Source organism: Opisthorchis viverrini (genome assembly GCF_000715545.1).
Source record: "Opisthorchis viverrini unplaced genomic scaffold opera_v5_207, whole genome shotgun sequence".
Classification (NCBI taxonomy): Eukaryota; Metazoa; Platyhelminthes; class Trematoda; order Opisthorchiida; family Opisthorchiidae; genus Opisthorchis; species Opisthorchis viverrini.
The window spans coordinates 21,497-43,377 of NW_008751864.1; the positions used below are offsets into that span (position 1 = coordinate 21,497).

General features: G+C 44.8%; 1 protein-coding gene across 1 annotated transcript; it reads left to right on the forward strand.

Moving 5' to 3' along the window:
• Window positions 1–741: 741 nt before the first annotated feature.
• On the forward strand, window positions 742–20,081 carry T265_08219 (hypothetical protein; the record flags this gene model as incomplete). The annotated part of the gene is made up of 6 exons (XM_009173962.1): window positions 742–916; window positions 954–1,387; window positions 9,175–9,534; window positions 10,822–10,930; window positions 14,916–15,011; window positions 19,710–20,081. 6 exons carry the CDS (start codon window positions 742–744, stop codon window positions 20,000–20,002), a joined length of 1,467 nt encoding a protein of 488 aa, XP_009172226.1.
• Window positions 20,082–21,881: the final 1,800 nt, after the last annotated feature.

Below are 21,881 nucleotides of genomic sequence, written 5' to 3' on the forward strand. Positions count from 1 at the left end.
AGACCAGGAACACAATGAATCTTGAGTAGGGATATACCGTCGGACACTTCTGAGGCGGAAACGAGCTTGGGGACGCGTTCGGAAGTACGTAGCTCCGACCCATCCCCACTACTCTCTTTACTCAGGTACCTGGTCAGGCGCATACTTCGCTTAACACAACTGTTGAACCATACTTACCAAGCATGTAGTTGAACGTGCGAAAATCCGGATCCAGTGCGCCAATGTGTGTTTATCACCTGGGAGCGTGGGCGAATCCACGTAGGCCACTGTTTTGAAGTTGTAATGACTCACTCTGTGATGCAATCATATGATTGGAGATAAATTGAGTTCATTTCATATGTTCGTGAAATTCTCCTCAGACGGGATTATGGTGCCCAATATGCTTGGTTCTGTACCCAAACGGCATAAGTTTTAATTAGCCCGATTGTCAACTTAGGAAAGCTGATGCTGGCAGTAAGTCATAACAAAGTAGCCCAGAAACGAAAACGCCGATTGTATTAAGTGATCACCAGTGGGATTCCTTCGCTTATTTGCTAGAGACGCTGCCCCCTCTCCCACCAAGTTAAACTCCTCACTCCAGATCACTAACATGATACATTCCATGATGAAGACATCCAAGATATGGTTCACCTCATTTGTGACCAGGCAGATAAACGTAGCACGATGAATTACTGTGACAGCGTCATAATTCTTTGTTTCTTTTCAGTGAATCTTCGAGTTCCTGTTCCATTTTAATGACAAATGGATCTTATCTTTCATGCTCTCAGGCGTCGCCTCTACCGGTCAGATCATGAGTTACTTCTATTCGAAGACGAATTGTTTCGTTTAAAGCAAGCAATCAAGACACTCGTTTTCGACGGCGAAAGCAACTCCCTCTTAATAATTGGACGCAGAGGTGTCGGTAAAAAACGGGCAAGTATATATTTCTTAGTACATGACCTTTTTTTAAATAGTTACTTGCACAAGCGTTAAAGGACTCAAAAAAGGACAACAACATAAGAGACAACCTTCTGGAAGTCCATCTGAATGGTTGGGCTCTCATTTGTTTATTTTCACAATCCTAGGGCTTATTCACACGGATGATGGCTCAGCTCTTCGCGCGATGGCCAGGCAGCTTCATCGTGAATCACTGCTACAGAGCCCTTCTTCAGAAGTGCCGGAAACAGACCGGATAGCTGGAACGAAATCCCTGCCGTTTTCACAACAGCTTCAATGGTTTTTGGATGGACTTCACTCTGGAGATGGATCATCTAAATCGCTCCTTATAGTGTTACACGAATTTGACTTGTTTGCATCGCATCGTAACCAAATTCTGCTTTACAACCTATTTGACTGCTGTCAGTGCAATGACACTCCGATATGCGTCATTGGGCTAACGTGTCGCCTGGTAGGTCCTGTCATAATGTGATCATCCTAGCTATCGGTTTTACTGCCTTGATATAGTAGCTTGTGGCAGCTATAACCACTGTACGACAAGTACGCGGTTTTTACAGCTGATGATTGTGACATTAATACTGATCAGTCTGGAGTGAAAGCTTAAACCTTCCAGAAGATCTACGGCCGGTTAATCTAGTATTGGACTAACAAACAACAATTCATTACAGACATTTATTGGTGACCGACGGTACGTATGAAGAAGGTATACGTCAGAGTTCAGCGGGACTATACTAAGGTCAAGTACTGACCACCTTTTCGTTGTTCGTTCTAATCTTAAATGTTTACGTGGACGAACCAAGTAAACGGAATCCACGAACTGGTAGTAAAAAACAGCCTCCCACCCTGAAGTCCCGAGACGAAAAGCAATGTTTACGCAACCTGCCGACAAGATAAAATGTTTTGGGGTGGTATTGCCATTTTTTGTGTGACACCGTCCTGCGCATAATTCAACCGATCGGTCACAGTACAGCGGCTGTCGAACACATCAGTTCTTAGAATGTCAGGTAATCATGAAGTTTTCGGAATTTGGAACGCCGTGACGTTTTATGCACCGGAAAGTATAACATATGATTCCGTTGGTTTTAAGTTGACTACTATCATTTAGTGCATGGCTTTAGTGCACGAAAAAATTCAGCTTTGGCGTCTTGAATCCAGTGTTGGACGAAGTATCACCCTAACATCTGCGACGTTATCACAAACATTAGGGGACGCGAATTTTTTCGCTATCAGAATAGTCACATCTTGAACTTATAAGTACTTGCTTATCCAGTGCCGTATGTATTGTTTACCCTATTTTCATGTTTGGGGCTCTCAAGTGTCCTTGACTGGGTTCCGGTTCTTGTCTGATCGGTCTAAGCAGCGATCCTGATTGTGTGCTAATCATGTGTTATAGTGTCCTTCTACAGTGTTGCGGCCACACCTTTTCTAGCAGAGTCCGGCATTCCAAAACTGAGGTTGGGCGAATCAACAATGCGTTTTAGTCAGCAATGTGCCATGTACCCAGGATGCCGTCTTTTCAGCTGCCAAAGTTTCCGGATCGAAAATTGTAAGCGCAGGAGGGATGTAGCCAAGCATCGTGGGCGATGGTGCAATCAGTTAGTTGCTGTTGAATCAGTCTAGTTATTTAGAGAAACGAGAATATGGGCAGCTGTGCGTTGAAAGCGATAACTTCGATGCGGGAGTGCTACTGACTGTGTGATTCAACTAATGATTATCAGTGTAATTAAGCACTGATGAGTCGATCCTCCATGGTCCCCATTCAGGGAGGCGGCAGTTGTCAACTTGACTGAGTTTACTGGTTAGTCGTTCCAGCTATAACACTTTTCGGTACTTAGCTACTCAAGCATAACGGCTGAGCTACCGCCAGGTAATCCAAGGGTACACAAGAGCAGTCGAGATGCTGATGTGGGGTTAGAATAAGGAACCTTTCGGTCGGTAAATTTTCCTCCTAGCCACTGAGCTATCTCGAGCGTCCTTTGTTGACAGGTCACAGATTGCCCACCTCTCGGTCATTTCCACTCAGCACAGGGCTGGTCAACGGGAGCTGTTTGATGTAGAAGGTTGTCCGATATGCGGGGTACATGCCCTAACGATCACAATCTGTGATGCATCTCGACCTTCCCTGGACCTTCTAGCGTGCCTGAGAGTCGCCGACACAATGTTCAAAACGGGTTGTCGGTACTAATGCAATACACCCGTTGTGAAACACCGGAGGCTTTCGCACATCCTTTTACGGATAGAGGTACATTTCTGATCCATAAAGCAGCATAAACGGCACCATCACAGTTTGGCCTGGTGTTTCCGATTCGAGGAGTGTTTTTGTTTGCAACCACTCCACCGGAATGTACACAACTGTCCAAATAAATCTGTGCCTGCCACATCGGTTACCTGGTCTGCTAGTATGAGTTTTCGTCTCATCGAGCCTTGTAGCTGCATTTCACACTTCAGGTGTGAAGCGCATACCAGATATTTATGGTAAGACAGGACACAGCCTTATCACTGTCGCTGCGTGTTGTCTACAGTGCCCGCAATAGTTACGTGTGCAACCTTATGGGAGACAGCTGCATAAATCACAATGGGCTCAATAGAGATATAAATGCAACCAATCATGGCCGCATTCCATTAGAATAGGATTTGGTTTTACGACTAAGTTCTGTCAGTAGTGTCATGAGACACTCAACTTCCACCAAAATCGCAGTAGGGAAGCCTTCAAGCATCCAGGTCAGAAAAGCCAGCTCTCGATCGAACGCTTAAGTAGTCATTGAATTCAGCAACGGTCGGTGAGTGTTCAGGCACGCCACAGAAGCACGGTCACTGAAGATGGGTGTTCACCAAACGCCGATCAGGCAGCCTGCATCAATGTCAAAAGTGTCCTTCAAATACCTCAAGGCCGCTTGAAACTTTCGCACTCACTTGTTCACAATGAAGCTGTTGTGTTTCTTGTTGGTGAGTATTTTTCCGACACTACTGTACTAGAGCGGGGACAGCAGTCAGCTGCAGCAGGTAGGTTAGCAACGAAGGGAATGAAATACCGCCGTATGAATCGAAGAACGTTTGCGTTGAGTTTTTTTTCGCGCAAACAGTTGGCATGAAACTCTATGAATGGCGGTATGGCCCGCTGTGAGTTGTATTAGGATCCATGTCTGTCATTTTCACCAGTTGACGCAATGTTTCAATTACGCCCATTATAGTGCAGTGTGGACCAGCGAACTGTTTATCATAGTCGAAGATCAGGATATCTTAAATCCCCCCTGCGGTTCATTGGTTAACTGGCTAGCCAGCCTGGTAGAGGTCAGAAGAGGTGTGTGAACTCACGGTTTGGAACGTAGCTTTCGTTTATCAACTCAAGGGTTCAGAGTTCCATAACTATAACATTTTCTCGGCTGACTTCTAGTCATTATTTGTCACGCACTGAAACCTAGACTATATTTGTGAGCATTGAGAGTAAAGCGGCAAATATATTTGCACTCCCTTCTTGGAACTGAAAGAGTTTTGCTGCTCCGCACATATAGTGTTCAGCCTAATATTGAAAGTACATCAGCAGAAAGACGGATTTTCTGTGACATCTTTTTTGGGTCTACTCCTCAGCGATCCAGATAAAATTGAATTTCAGCTAAGTGCACTTATTAGGGAACCTACGTTGTGTGCTCTTTATGCAAACCACATATTTCTGCTTGCCATTGATAATGTCAAACCGACCGACGCGTTTAACAGCTTCAATTCGGTGCATACTAGGTCGAGTTTTTTCTTGAACCCAAATCTGACGGACATCTAATTTTTCCTGGTAGTGATATTCCAATAGTTTTTATGTGCACCTTGAGCATACACACCTAGAACTCAGATAAATAACGTTAAACACACACACCCTCAGCCAGCTTTTACTGCCTGGTTGCCATACCAAGCATGAGGGCTGAATTACAGCCAGGTTGCCCAAACCTAGACAGGAGCAGCTGAGATGGGAGGTTGGATCAAACCGCGGACCTTTCGGTCCGTAAACACTGAGCTATCTCTACCTACCTCATCTTCAACACAATCAGGAGTAATTAGGGACCAACGCAGCAGGCGTCGTAAACATGAACTTTGTTGAGAGTAGTGCAGTAACACACCTGATATGAATTATCATTCATCCGCGCACAATTGGTGGAAGTACAAATTGAAATTGGTCTTATCTATCTGCGACCTCTGCCTCTCGACTTCCCCTGTCTAGGCTTGGGTAACCTGTGCTTCCTTCGAGTGACATGGCAACTAGGCACCAGAAGTGTGCTACAGCTGAACGATTTATTTTTTCCTTCTTGTAGGCGAGGAATTTCGAAAAGTGGCTGTCTCTGATTTCCTGTTCTCCACAGTGGCACCGGTCTCGGCAAACGGGCGCGTTTCCATTGCGACTAAAGAGTCTTCGTGACCTTCGAGTGGGCAACTAGGCACCAGAAGTGTGCTACAGCTGAACGATTTATTTTTTCCTTCTTGTAGGCGAGGAATTTCGAAAAGTGGCTGTCTCTGATTTCCTGTTCCCCACAGTGGCACCGGTCTCGGCAAACGGGCGCGTTTCCATTGCGACTAAAGAGTCTTCGTGATATCATGACTTTGTTGTATTATCCACATGCATAATGTCGACGAAGTTACGATTGTGTCGTTTTCAATCCGACTCATCAAATCCTTTACCTCCACAACATTCAGCGCATGTTTGCGAACTTTGTACCCTGCCAAATGGATCAGAACCAGTTTTCGTATTTTCATCTAGTGGACCAAACAACGTCGCTATCCATCGTCACCGTCGTAGACTTTTGGAGCCTTTTTCACACCAGCGGAACAACTATGAGATATGAGACGCCTCGTTCCATAGGTTTATGTAGCATAACGCTACTGTAGAAAAGCCACAATCCCGTGAACATCAATTCTGTCGGTTCGTTTATTGGCCAACAACTTTCAGAAACTGACAAATTCAAGTACAATTTGCTGTCACTTAGGTCTGGGCTTTTGGTATCCGCAGTGAATGCAGTGAACGGCCGAACGCCACAGCGTTCGCCGAATTGATCACTTCCATCTATCAGTCCAGAGTGTTCCATCATTCGCTCACTTCTTCAGTGCAAGGACGGGGGAGTTAGTGGATCGATTTGAACTGCTTTTACTTCCGTGCGAGTTATGCCATGTTGTCTGTCCCAGTAGTTCACCAACCCAGCTCTGGCCTACTGCGATTTTCACAGTGCCTGCTCACTCATCCTGGTGCTGTAATCCGAATACCTGCTCCTTTTTCCCACCGTTTGGCAGTGTATGAACAATTTCCTCATCCCACCCTCTTCCTCAATTTGCGACTTGTGGTGTATTCGGTTACTGAGCTCACCTGAGACACGGTGACGACCAACTCGAGGTTACAAGACTGTTATGCCAGTCGATTGATGTCTTGCCGAAGCATATTATCGATTTGCTCAGACCCAGTATGGAAATGCCAGACTACACCAAAACAGGTATAGAGATCAAGGCTATTGGCGACGGATTTAATGCCCTTGACAAGCTGCTTAAGGATTATTCGCCGCCTGGACACTGACTCCCTCCGATCATCGCATCTAAACACGTGGATTCATGGCCCAATACAAGAGCCGTGTTCTTCCTATCGATTTTAGCGTCGTAAAGTGTGCCTTTCAGTGAGACCTAAAATTTAGTCATGGTTGGCTATCTTGGCCAAGGGGTTTCGCATTGTCTTACTTATTTTTCTGAAGTGCACAGTTCCATATCCGAATGGATGTAAAAGTATTTCGTGTTTACTTCGCGCCTGTGCGAAATTAACGCACCTAGACGTTTGGTTTGGTTTAGTTTGGACCTTTTCTCGCTTTGCTTTGATTAAATTCTGCAGCGTTTCTAAGTTCAGATTAGTCGCCCAAATTTCCTCCTCGAAATGAGAAATCCGCTCTCCGCCTTATCTCTTTCGTGCTATCATGCCCTACACACGGTCGGTAGGTTTTATATCTAGACTGCGGTGGCTAACCCTGTTATGGAGCATTTCAACAAAGAAGTTATGGTCCTTTTTGGCTGGGTAGTATGGGTCGATGCAATATTGTTTTGGAATACCATTTCTCAGGTTTTTTCCTCAGAAGAGTGTAGTGTGGTAGTTTGATGTTATCGGCTGCGACTCCCTGCTTCCACGGGAATGACGCCTTAACCCATAACAGATCCACCCATGTTATAAATTCAGTTACGATGGTTTCCTTGCCCAAGTTGTACAAATAACAAGCCAAACTGTTTGAACTTAGTTTTTCCAGTACCATATATCAGTTCATTCCGCGCATGATTCCAAAAGATGTGATCTTCCACCCGTGTGCCAATCGTGCTTTCCAGGCAGCTAAAGGGAATTCCTTGTCTTTATGGAGCTGAATTCTGCACAATCTTGACACATTTTTAGGGCGGACCTGACGCTCAGGTCTGAATTGTGGACCTCTTCAGCCTCCACGTAGTTGATATCTAGTTATACGTGGCCCAAACAACTTTTTGTCTGCGTAATGTACTACTCATAAGGTTGCTGAAAATCCGTCGACAGGCCACGGCCGGTTTCGCCTTTTTTGGGGCTCATCAGGTAGGTGCAGTCCCCGGGTTTCCGTCTTACCAGGCGACTTTTGCTTTGTTTCTCTGTTCTTTAACCCCTCGAACTGACGAGAAAAGAGCTTACTTAGGACCACTCAAGGTTGCTGGAAACTCTTCGACGGCTCACGGCTTAATTAAGCTTGATCGGTCAGTTTCCTCACAACACATTTGCTCATTCTGTCGTCACCCTGGTCACCAGCGATCTTCTGCGTCTTTTAGCTGACTTGTTGTTTCCATGCCGAGAGCACAACTTCCAGGTCGGTACTGCTCGGGATTTAAAGTACTGCATTTTTTCCGGCTATTTTAGTCTGTGATCGACTTTATCAGCAGTTTCATGCCCTCTGTTCTATGTATATAAAGTCACAGTTCTCCATAAAGTTGATGAGCAATTCGTTGATTGGTAAGTTTTCGAAAACCGCATATTCCTAGTTGAGTAGAGGTAGAGAGGATCGATAGGAGATGGTTTTATTAGCGCTTCACATGCCATCATTGCATTTCGCGTGGTTATGGATATCCCACTTTACACAACCTTCTTCCTCATTCGTTTGAGAGAATTCAACTCATGTATCCGTATTCCAAGGCTGTTCTCCATGGGTTTCACGATATTTCGGCTTTTCTCCATACTGAACGTGCTCAATAAATGATCTGACATGCTTTCAAAATCCACATCGTCGGCGAACCTCGCTCGCTGTTTTAGCTGATTGTCAGTCTGTTAATTGGGTGCTGATCGGGAGGCGGTTGATTGTGGATTTCCAACATTTAGTCGGATCGCAGTTGCCAAATACTCCAGGAACTGCCTAAGCGCAAGCAAACCTCGAGCAAATGCGCACGGCTGGTATCTCCTGTGTTGACGATACGCCTGCAGGCTAACTGACAAGCTCGGCTAACAGATCAACTGTCACCTGATTAATGGTTTGTCAGCCTGATTGTCTTCGAAATTCGTTCCACTGTTTGTATTCTCCAAGCTTGGAGTCATAAGTTTTTAGGTTGCGAATTCGGTCAGAAAGTCGAAGGAAGCGGAGATAAGCACGGGTTGCTGTTCCCAAAAGGGTATGCAGCATCCACTTCCTATATAGACTTTGCTGTGCAACAGTTGAACTTCTTACTCTTACTTACAGATACTGAACGTGCTCAATAAATGATCTGACATGCTTTCAAAATCCACATCGTCGGCGAACCTCGCTCGCTGTTTTAGCTGATTGTCAGTCTGTTAATTGGGTGCTGATCGGGAGGCGGTTGATTGTGGATTTCCAACATTTAGTCGGATCGCAGTTGCCAAATACTCCAGGAACTGCCTAAGCGCAAGCAAACCTCGAGCAAATGCGCACGGCTGGTATCTCCTGTGTTGACGATACGCCTGCAGGCTAACTGACAAGCTCGGCTAACAGATCAACTGTCACCTGATTAATGGTTTGTCAGCCTGATTGTCTTCGAAATTCGTTCCACTGTTTGTATTCTCCAAGCTTGGAGTCATAAGTTTTTAGGTTGCGAATTCGGTCAGAAAGTCGAAGGAAGCGGAGATAAGCACGGGTTGCTGTTCCCAAAAGGGTATGCAGCATCCACTTCCTATATAGACTTTGCTGTGCAACAGTTGAACTTCTTACTCTTACAGGTATATATATATATATATATATATATATGGTCTTCTTTCCGTTTTCTCAGGATATCATGGAACTTTTAGAGAAGCGTGTCAAGTCCCGCTTCTCACATAGACAGATTCATCTCATTTCAATTGCTGCTCCGCTAGATCACTCCAGCTCACGAGCAGTTGACAATGAAGGTTCACAGATTGCGTTCGATAACTATTGCCTCGCCTGTGAGCATTTGCTACAGCTCAACCTCGACTACGTTTGCGGGACCGCTCACAACCTGGCTACTGGCAAAGAACGTCGGGAGTTGGACGCTTGTGTCAAAAGTTGGAATTCACATGTTCGAGAGCTATTGTTCGACGAAATAGTTATCGACACTTTGCGGCAAGCTTGGTCTGTTTCCGCCAATCTTCGACGACTAACGAATTTATTGGTAAGTTACCAGCTTTTGTGTCTCATCACCCCTCGGACTAGCCCTATCAGCTTGGTGAGATTTAGTTATACACTCAAAGTAACCGCATTACATGTGTTTTAACTAACGTGAGATGCAACCAAGGTGACTTGTTTAGGCAATAATCACCATTTTTCATGTCGAAAGTTCTTTTTCATTTCGACGTTACTGTTTTCATCGTCCTCTCTATTACTTCGATGTACACCGGAAAGTCTACACGTGTAAGTACTCATCTGGGCAATCTAGAAAGTCAATCGGTAACACTGCTGGAGTTGGCTGGTAACTATGTATTGCATCGTTTTCAACCAATCACAATAAGAGCTGTGCCCTACTCCTTATGAGAGACAACACCCAATGGCAACCATTCCCATCGTCCTTTTCATACTGGTTTGCTAAATCATAAGTTATCCACCTGTTTGTTTCAACCAATTCGTCAGCTCTAAGCCTTGTACCATGAACACATTGGTTTCAGCTGCTGCAGTTTTGATAACCGAAAAGTCCATACCATCATGAAGTGGGAACTTCCAAAGTTGCCTTTCTTCGTAGATGGTAATTTCGTTTGATTAACTTATTTCAGTTCGTTCTACTGTTTATACCGCTCAGTGACGCGAAAACCACGGTTTTTTTATCATCTCACGCTCACTAACGCATCCTACACCTAGATGTATTAGTTGTTCAAGCTGTAAACTCCTCTAAGTGCCTTCACCAGAAGCGACTATATGTCGCCAACGTGCAATAACATAACTTGTATCGTGGTCAAGACTGTCACGTACCAACAGTCAGCAAATTTCCCGCCACCTTTGAGAGTCTCGCCGTGCCTCCTTATGCCGCATGTTGCTCACTCTCGTCAGGGCCAATAATAAATAAACGGGCAAATAAGGGAATAATCTTTCAGCCGTAGCGTCCTTTTATGTTCGTGCTTGCAAGGCCACCCGAATGAAGCACCAGGGATGAGATACTGCTGGATTGTCTGGGTCTAGATGGGATCAACTGAGATATCAGGTTTGGGTTCAAACGAAGGACCTTACAGTCAATAGTTTCGCGCCTTAGCTACTAAGTTTCTAGAGGTCATCAGGGCTAACATAATTTGTGACCTACAGATATGCTTTACACTTCTAGATGAATTTCAAAAGGTAGTGCGAGTACACTTTAAAGGTTAGAAGATTGTACAACAGGTGATTAGTTTTCTGTATATCTTATTCATTACGCTTGTTCTAAGGCGTATTTTTCGTCTAAATGCTCGTTTTGTCCCATCCCCTGTGTTAATAGGTGCCCATTGTAGCGAAACTGGGAGGCGCCAAGACGCGGATCGATCCTGTAGAATTCATTGACTCTTTGTGTATACTTCGTGAAGACTCGAAATTAAATTCTTTGAAAGGTCGGTTTCATTACTGAATAATGTTCACTTCGCTTTCACTTCAGCCTATTAGTGTCCCCGTGCTGCTTCTACGTCTGATGATCTCTTGAAGCGCATTTCAATAGTGGCGTTTAGTCTAGGCTCCGGTTCACCCTACTGGTGGACATAAGCTTGTGAGTCGTCTGATATTTATGCGAAATCCAGATGACCAGCGCAATACTGATCTAATCAAGCTTCTTCGTTCGAAAAGTCAGTTTTCAACAACGCCACAGCTTCAGTCTGCGTTAAATATGTTGTGGCGGTTCAAGATGTTCAAGACGATGTAATCCCTCAGCACGTTGTTGCCATCTCACAATTTATACTGACCAGGGCAACACATTGGTTTCCACTGTTGATATTCTTACCCAAAACTAAATTGATAATCCTCCAGTTTAATGCACCGCTGGACAATTCAGTGATAGAAATCCGAGAATATCAAGAAATGGCATGGGTCGGTTGATGCAGATCTGAGTAACCACAGTTTCTCCAACCTGACCTCATTCCAACTATCTTAAACACCACTGAAGGGATTAGTCCTGATACCACGTTTTTAAAAGGACGTACAAATAAACTCCACTTCCCTACACGAACACACCTTTACAAAACCCACTGCTTTCTGGGCTTCCAAGAGTGGTAATAGAGCCCTTACTTATTTTCAGTAACGTCGTATGCATGGGAATTGTGGAAAAGTCCCAAGTACATCATTCAGCTTATATCAGAATAACACCTCATTCTGCCAGAGCAACCCACTTATGTTATTTGTAATGCAACACCCGACTGCGATTTGGTATCGTTTTTCCCCACTAGAATAATTCATCATCATCATCATCATCAAAGACAGAAGCATCAGTGTTGCCACTGATGCTTCACTACCGGAGTAATTATCATTTACTCCCCCACATCAAACGTTACGCAACATGCGGTCTAAATTAATTCCAACCATAGTGGAAAAATAGGAGCCGTTTGGTTGGTAGGTCAATATCCATGGTGGAAGTATAAGTCTGTTTTCGGGATATCTCGGCTGCTTAGTGTTGCCACGATGCTTCACTACCGGAGTAATTATCATTTACTCCCCCACATCAAACGTTACGCAACATGCAGTCTAAATTAATTCCAACCATAGTGGAAAAATAGGAGCCGTTTGGTTGGTAGGTCAATATCCATGGTGGAAGTATAAGTCTGTTTTCGGGATATCTCGGCTGCTTAATAAGAGACTGGACCTTATATGACGGCCTCTGCATCTCCACGACCCATTGAATCGTACAAAAGCCTTGTCGATCTGGGCAATGCAGTTGACGTTGTCCTCGTCTTCGAAGAGGAGGCGGTGTTGTTGAATAAACTGATCAAAGTCATCCCCCGTCTGTTGGCATGCGTTTTACACCCACCAAATGTAAGGTCATGCTCCTGAACATGCATGAACACGCTACTTACAGTCCAAGCAGCGGCACTCTATGTTGTGAAGCATTTTACATATCTTGAAAGTTGTATTAATTTCGAATGCATTGTGACAGATGAGACCAATGTGTGAATCTGCAAGGTCACGCTTGGTAATTTGAGACCTATGGCGTCAAGTCGGCTTATCCCTGGATCTCAAGGGACGTGTGCATCAGGTTACAGTACGGGCTGTTTTGTTGTATTGTTGTGTGACTTGGTTTATTGGAGCAGCGGAACTGGGACGTCTCCATTTGTTCGACCACCGTTGTCTCAGAACCACAGCTCGTGTAGGTCGGTCTCGCCAAATCCTTAACGAGAGGGTTAGAAATAAGTGTTCGGTTGTGCAATGTGGATTTCCATTGAAGAATGTGTCCAGCTGCGTTGGTTGGGCCAGGCATGGCGCATGCCGAACCATCGTTTGCCGAAGAGAGGGCTGTTTTCCCTGCTCAATTCAGAGAGGTGGCCAACCTTTGACCTGACAGAGGGGTATGAAACAGATTACGAAAACTGTATATTCTCGTTGCGACTCATCTTCCAGGATGGCCACTGTGTGATCCCCTAGTTGGGAACTCTGCAAGATGTGGCTTCTAATCGATATCAGTGGCGTTCCTGTTGCCTGAATTAATGTCTGAAAATGTGAGCCCTTGAAATGATTGTAAGCTAGCACTGAGTCCATTTCCATTCCACTTTTATTCTTTCCTTCACAATAAGGCTTTCAAATAAATCATGATTGTAGGGCTCCGGTACTGTGCACTATTGTTATGCTGTCGATGATGACGGCGAACTGCAAGGTTTGTGTGAACATCTAAACGCGCCGATAACTGCTGTCCGTTCATTGTATCTAGTTACGCCCGAGCAGACCCTTGCTCTGATTCCCCCGGAAGATAGATTTTACGGTGTTTTGAACGCTTTGTTCGGGCTAGCCAGGGTTATGAATGCGCGGGTAGGTGGAATTGCGCTGCTGAGGCTCTGTCGAGTGGTTACTTTGAAGTGGCTTCGAGTCGCACAGACACTGCTAAACGGCCGCTACAGTTTTATGCTGACCACAAGCTATTCCCCTTCAGTACCAACTTCCGAAACAACTAAAACTGCTTGGCCACATGGTGCTCATCGTATGCGAGCCAACTTCCAACACTGATAGGCCTCATCGCCATTAGCTTTAGGTAGCGTGGATTAGTTACTAATTGTAGCTCGTTGTGAAACATCTGTGAGTTCTGATCACCCACTTGTCTGTCGCCGCTTTATACGCTTTTCAGGAACATCTAAAATGCTGATACCTTGCTTGACGATTGATAAGCTCTCCAACCCTAATATGAAATGAAACTAGCAAAACCATTAAATTCTCTTTTGGACATTTCGTCTTCTGCAAGCTGCTGGGTGCTGTCTCTAAAACGCATTCAACTATATCTATGTATATTGAGCGAAACTCCTGACGTGATCCAATTTCGGACACATTACTCCGGGTTGGGAGTGCAATACAACTTGATGAACTGTCAGACGTCAATTGAGAAAAAACCACTATTACAGGTCGAGAAGGTTAATGGGCCCAGAGAGCTGAGGTGATGGAGAAAGCGAGAAATCCTGATCATGTGCGAAAACCATTTCAACTGCTACGCGCACAAGCCTAAAAAGTGCCTTCGGTAAACGAAACTCTCATAAAAACGACACTCATCTGTAGAAAAGGACGTTTAAATGAGCACTTTAACAACAATTCGGCTTGTCACTTGCAGTTGTTCAACCGGCTACCCTACCCGTAACCGAGCCCTGGGCAATGAACTTGGAATCTCCGGCGGCTTCAGGAGTAAGTAATTGCCGCAAACGTTACCGAGCTGTCGGTCCCGAATAACTCCCATCCGCTCCGTTTAGGTGAACTCAGTCGGTGCATATCCAACTTATCCGCCTCTCTCTGGACAAAGAAGACCCTCCCGGGCAACGGTTGAATCGATATTTTTTGCCCATTTTCAAAAGAGCCGCTCACAGAGAAATTAGCTTGACCCCGTCGCGACGAGGCTGTTAGCATCGCTTATTTTATGTCTTGTGGGAGCGAATGAAGGCCCCGCCCGAGAACGGCAAGTGGAATTCCGGCCGGGAATGGGTTGTATGGATAGCTTCTTCACACTCCGTCAAGTATTAGCACAACGGCATGCATACAAGTACCCTACAGTCTTCGTGTCCCTTGACGGTGCGTTCGATGCTATTGCCGGATTCATCCTCATCACAGTTGTGTGACAAGTTATACCCCACAAGCTTGTATATGACATACTGTTTGTATTCGAATACTTGTGAACGCGCGACTGTATAGGAGCTGTCTAAAAACTTCCTTACAAGCAGTGATTTCCGACAGGTGTGTCCACTCTCTCCATTTTAGTATAGTTTCGTGGTTAATGAGATAATGGGATGAGTTTTGAAATTGCAAACGAAGTAGTTACACTCTCCCATCACCGTAGTTTTACTCTACGTTGTTCGTCATCCGTGTACCAGTGCTCTTGATATGTTCACATCTCTACAATTCGTTTCTTTCTATTCCTCAAAGGTCTGTGTGTCCTTGAACTGTTTTTAATCGCGACTCTAGTCAAGCTACAGGAAATCCACGAGGGACGTCCTGTCAACTTTGAGCTGCTTTACGCAGGTAAGATTATTTCTTCTTCATGGACAGTTGTGACTCTAGGTTATTGTCGCCAACACTAGGGCGAAGGATGCAACTAAGTTATGAAGGGATGAAGAAATCAATTAGCTTTGAACACAGAAAGTCAGCTCAGTTAAAACCGGGATCCTCTAGCCGTTATTTCCATATACTACAGTGTGTTGGTCTGAAGGTTCTCCGTGTTTTGGTCAGCATGCAGCAGTGAGCCTCAATGTGTCCCAAAAAGCAACAGATTTGGTATAGGATCATCAATCTGCTTCTCAAGCTTGACAATTTGGCTTTCAAAGATCTGATCGCCACTCTAGGGGCCGCCATCACTGCAAATCCAGCTGCTATTCAGGAGGTCTGGGGCAAGTGCTTATAGCGGGATGCCTAGCTTTCGGACTGCGAACCCTCCAACCATTGATCGAAGTTGTACATCAATGATTCAGGGAGCGACATGGACGTGCGCACATATGTAATCCAATGGCTTGTCCAGTGAATAGTCCGTAAAAACTTCCGGAGGCTAACTGGTGATGGAACATTTGCAACCAGATTTTCGAGCTCAGCGAACAGACCAACAGGCAGTTCGTGCATACAGGCTAGCCATGTCCATCCATGGGTGCATTTTAGCTGTAGTCAACTGTTGTATTATTTGACACCATTTCTCTCAAATCAAGACCAGCTATCACTCATATGCTACCGTAGTGCAGAAGCTTAGTTGTTTTGTCTTCGCGCAGCAATGAAACTAGTCTTTCTGGCGGAGGATTTTTTCAAAATGAGTTATGACTTGGGGAATAAATGACAGGTAAGATGTGACTTCACGTATCCTGCTGTCCTGTTGGTCTAACCTATATCCATTTAATTTGATAGCGGGATCGCACTTGATAGCACGAAATTTGCTCATAATTGAGTATTGTAGTTGTCCAGCAACAACGGGGTTTCTGTTTCGCTTCGCGGGGAACGTCATTTAAGTGGGTCAGGTAGCTGTCTAAACTGTCTAAACTTGTAAACAATCAACAACATCAAGATGAAAAGTTCTCCGCAAACCCCGACGGAATTTCGGCTTATGCGAGGGTATAACAACGAACCCTGCTCTGTCGATAAAAAAATGGTAGTTTTCTCCACCTTCCAGGCGGGTTCTTCTATGGTTCCCGAAGCACGGGTCTTACAATTTTGCTCTTCACCGATATAGTGCTGATAAGTGCGCTGGCTGATAGAGTACCTGGACCATCCTGGACACAAGACTACACACAAGGTACATATGCACCTTGTCGGGAAACTTGCTCATCCCCCCACACCCGTGTAATGACCACGCTTCAGAAAAAGTTCACCTTTTGCGCTCCCAAAGGATGATGTATTCAGTTTGAGGAATTACTGCAAGACGACAACGTAAGACTCTTGGTTTTACGCACGCTTGCATGCAGTTATTGCAGACGCAATACTCACCAAGCTACAGACTCATTGTTGTTTTGTCTACTATGTTATTGCGGCGAAAAACACCAGGATTTCGTGTTTTGGAGATGTAGTTTCCTGAATGTAATTGTAAGGTACCTATTGTGACCCAATACGTGGACTCTGTTGGGATGTACTACACTCATAGGTGCAGAACAGATACAAATAATGCCTACTTCGTACAGGCGTAGGTGGCGAAACGTCAAACCAGATGATTCGTATACTGTTTGTGGTGAAATAAGACGAAAAGGTCGTCGTGTATTTATTCTTTGATGGTTAAACTATCCTTAAACATGAATTCCACTCAACTTGAGATTGCTGCAGATAAAGCACTAGGACAACGCCAAAGTTTGCCATTTCAGTACGACAGACCGTTATAGATTCTGACCGAAATACCTTTTGGTAATACGCTGAAGATTACAAGTTATAGGCACCAAGTGCCACACTCAAACGGTTCCAGTCCCCATCAGAGAACACCTGTTAATACGTTATTGTTTGTGGCAGTCTGTTGGAGGTAACCAATATTACAAATACTATACCGAAATTTTGCGAGTTGTTTTTTATTTCATGGAAACATCAGGAATGCACCAGGTCAACGTGTACCCAATAGAGAACAGTTTGGGAAACTCAGATGGTAACTGAATCTCGACAGAACCACTAGGCGTTGGAATGAACACATGGTGCAAAACTACTTTATCTTTGTGTGTCTTCAGTCATCTCAAACTCTTTACGTTTTCTGCATCTCATGCTGATCCATGCACCAAAAGTGGATGTACCGTCTCTCCCGAAAGTGGTTGAGTATGCAACTACAGTGCTACATATGTGCTTAAAACCAATATATTCTTGTCTACTGTACAAAAGGTACCCAAGAACAATCGTGCTCATTCATGCAAACTTGCTTTCCTCAGGTAGAAGCTTATTCGGCCGATCTCACACTGTGCAAAACAGTATTGACAGTAGTTCATATTCTCGGTGTTATGTCCCGTCACCGTTTGTTTTGACAACCTGAATCTCTCCACGCCGCGTTTGTGTGAATCGGGACCGAAAAACGACACCGTGCCAAACTGTGCGCAGCATATCACATTTATTGGTTCAGTTGATCCGCGATAACTGCCATCGCTGGGGCCTACTTTACAGCCTTAGATACTATCTACTTGTAGTGGTTCGCCCGAGGGCAGGGCATGGACACTAATGTCCATTCATGTCAGAACAATACCCAAAAGTAATAGCTCCTCAAAATGCTAGTCTTTGTGGCTGTGCTGAAGGAGAAGGACCGATCACATTTTCCTCCGACTGCATCTTTAGACCATGTTTCGGGCCTGAGGACCGGCCTATTGCATATACACATGGCCAAAATCGTGGTATCTTTGGATTCTCCCGTTGTCTTCTTTGGTATTTGTCGCTACAAAGTCATCCCATAACTCGGTGAAGATGAACTGTTGATTTTTCAATTTTTGGTCGAACAATTCGAATTCTGGAAATTATTGGCCAAGACTATCAGTTGGTTCTAGGAGTTCTGCAACTGTGGTTGTAATACTTTTGAACAACATAAACTTGACACATCGTGTATGATGTTTTCAAATCATGTGCTGAACTGCTTTGTGGTCAGAAGTGACCGAAGTTCGTATTATTGCTACATTTTTTCGCTGTGGTCGCATACCTGCGAAATGCAACGGATAAACATGAGGTCGAAGAGAATTTTGGTAGCTTGGGTTGTAGTGACGACAGCCGGTTTGTTCGCTGAGCTGGGCAATTTAGTTGCAAACGTTTCATCACCAGTCAAGACTAATTATTCAGTGAGATGTAGGCGAAAGCACTTAATTGTGGCGAAGCACCGCCAACTCGATACTAACACTGATTCAGCCTCTGCCATCATACCAGGGGATGGAGAAACGGGACGCACTGTGGATGCAAACTAACAAACTTCACGGTAGGGGGGAGACTAGAAAAGTCAACTCTCAAGGCTATCCACCATTCTTAATACAGGCCAACCAACCCGCACAATTAGTGGTCGGTCAAAATCAATCTGTGTGAGTACACCCCATATGGACCCATGCACGCTCCACAACCATGCACCTCCACTCTTAGTAGAGCTCATTATCAGTTTATACATTTGGCCATGTCAGGGTTTGAGCTCTGAATGTCTGACATTCGGAGCCCTATTCTAGCAGCGCACGCTGGACTCACCTGATTTATCACGTCAGGACAAGTGAACATGATCACGCTTGCATGGTGTGATTGGTTTTCCCAACGACCCAATAACTGTCCTGGTTATGTCGACCGACTGTCCCACCTGTCAATACTCTCCAGTCAGGTGGTGTCACGGACGCTTGAGGCCCGTTGGACAACTTTTGCCTAGTCGAAGATGGTCACGGGATCAGTAGAATTCACATTCACATCTAAATGATTGATAGCAATAGCCGCGCTTACCCGGGAAAACTCCGCACTTACAGTTTGCGTGTTGTCATTTTCAAACTTGAGGACGGCCAGATAACACGTTGAGCATCGGGAAAACTGAAAATGTCACCTGAAACAGTCAGCTGAATACTTGGCTGCGTATTCTATTCTTATTCAGGCGAGGGCTCCCGTCTGTTTTTATATCTCAATGCTGTGTATGGTCGTGGTGTGACCGTAGCGCCTCACGCGATGTCCGTTCGCATGCAAACTCGATAATAAAAACGCCAACAACATTAATGCGCTCGAACATCATGTTTTTGTTTTGCCCCTGTATTTGATCCGTGCTCTCGGGAGGATTTTCCGTCTCCCGCGTAAGTATTCCTGATGACTTCAAAACTTATTGGATTTGTGAGCGAATCAGTATTTGTCCAATATTGCTATTTCTCCTTTGTGTCTCATTTCATTTTGTCGGACCAAAATATCCTCGTATTTTCTTGACAGAACATACTATTCTTAAGGTTACTGAAAACAGCACAAACCGGTTTCGGTCATTTTGGGGCTCACCAGCTGGTCGCAGTTTCTGAGTTCCTGTCAACATTATGTTCTACGCAAATGGCGAAGTACACTCATTTGTAAACCAAGCTGATACACCAACTGAAACATGAAACCTTTGTACAGAACGTTCAGTCGAAGAATATCATAATCGAGGGATTCAGCAAGGATTCAGTTGAATCCTCCGTGAAAACCAATTTAGTTTCCAAATGAGTGCATCTATCCAATAACCTCATCGTTTTCTGATTTAAAAAGCCTTTTTTACTTCGTGTACATGGTCATCACCATTTGTCTTCTTAGAATACGCGAAATTTTGCCGCTCCAACTGTCCCGGTTATTTGTACGATAAACCTGTGGTACACAAGTCCTTGGATAACTTGATTGATCTTGAGTTGGTCGTGGCGGGCAAATCTGCAATGGCTGCTGCTGCAACCGCCGCGGCTAGTCGTGGGACCTCGGGTCAGTGGGCAATGCATCCCAACTACAAACCGCTGTTTTGTTTCGTCGAGTCCCAACTGCTTTCCGCTTGCTTAGATGCGTATCCTAATTGTCCAATGGAATTACGTTTCTGGATTCATTCACGAGCATTTTGATATCTCTCTAACCTCACCTCATTTCCTATGTGTTTCTCTAAGATTTTACTACTTTTATACATCAGTGCCTCCACATAAACTGTAAGTTCTCGACTGACTCGTGGGGTCACTGGTGAAACTTGGCTCTGGAGCTTAATGTTCTCTCCGAGCGGTGAATCTGTTTTGCAATGCTGTTTTTGTTTACGTTTAACTTGGAAGGTACGCTGAAAATTTGGTCTCCTACTAGTTTGACTTAGGGCTTCATAGTAATGGTAATAATCACTCAGCTGTAACACCTTTTCTTGGTCTAGATACCATGCCACCCGAAGGAAGTACGAGAGCTGAGATACTGCCAGGTTGCCCAAGCCTAGACAGGAGCAGTAGGGATTCACAGGATTGGGTCCGAAGCACGGTGCTTCTGGTTATTAAGTTTGTGCCTTAATCACTGAGGTACTTCGAGGTTCAAGAAGATCAACGTAGTCGGGGCAGTCAAGAGTACACTGATACTTGCGGACAAACTGCATGGCGTGGGCAACCACGGCGCATTCGTCACTGATCACTCAGCCTGAGGCAAACGTCAGCGTTGGATGAACTATGAATGCTCCAAGTTAGACTTGTGGTCAGACCATCCTGAGTCGAATTTCGTTCGTCAAGTACAGATGTGCTTGGAAGACGGAGGAGAAGCAACGAGCTCCTGTATTACGAGGGGGTCTTCGAGCCGTGTAGGATAGGGATGTGAAGGCAGGGAAGTGTTTTCTCTAGTCTACTAACAACTCCATATTTATAAACGTAGTGGTTTGCTTCCCCCTGGGGAAGAACGGGTTGAAAAAGGTCTTGCCTTAAGACCCAACCAACTTCAATCGCCCAATGGTTGACTGTGACCGTCGACGTGTTACTCGACTTGGTCGAGAACAGCGATTCCAGTTCTGCAGAAAAGGTGCCTATCATGATTTGGAATTCCATGTCTTACATCTTTTGCCTTCGAGTTAGATAGTCATCAACTTCCAAGTGGCTCATGCCTGAACTTATTATCTATTTATTGAGGGTTTCCCTCCTTAGTGCATAAGCCGTAAAGTTTCTGAAGTTATCGTTGTTTGGACAACTACGGCCGGGATTATCCCCCCTGTTGCTTTCTCCACCTGTTTTGTTCCCGCCTTGCTGAGAAACACAGGTAACCCACGCACATTTGCAGTGTTTGAACGCTCAAGCAGATCGGTCAACAAGCTGTTCTGATACACGGATTCTCGTATTTGGAGCTTGACGTTAATTAGGTCTCCGAAACCCGAATGACTGTTCATGGATTCAGTTTGGAATAAAACGCCCACTGATTTTAATATGATGATTGCAAATTGACTTCTCTCGACATATCATGGTTTTCTCATCTTTCCGTTTCTAATGGACATGTTCCCTGCAAAATCGGTGGGGCTGTTGCATATCCCTTTTATTGAACTGCAAAACATTGACTATACCTCTGTTGCTCGTGGACGTCCATGTTGTCTAGATGATGCGCTTGGCGTGAAAAAGTGCCGGTTTCTAGCCGCCAGAAGTAAGGTATCATAGTAAGCGAGATTCTGCTTTCTGATGACAGATTTCCGATAGGAACGTGAGGGAGATCATGGTAACTAGAGGTCCTTTACAATTTGTTCGTTCCGGTGGCTTCGTTTGGTTACATTAGCAGAATGACTATCGGTACACAAAGGGCTATGAATTTGGCAGCGACCCGGATGATGTCTTTCGCTGTGCAATTTATGCAGTTCCATCTGAACGCTCATGTAAGAACGGCGCGAATCCGAAGACAAACGGCGCCATTGATAATAAGACGGCTTCAGGCTCAATCCATTGTTCGTTCAGGTGCGTATGTGTGATAATCGCCGACGTCTGAGACAGCCCTGTCATTAAA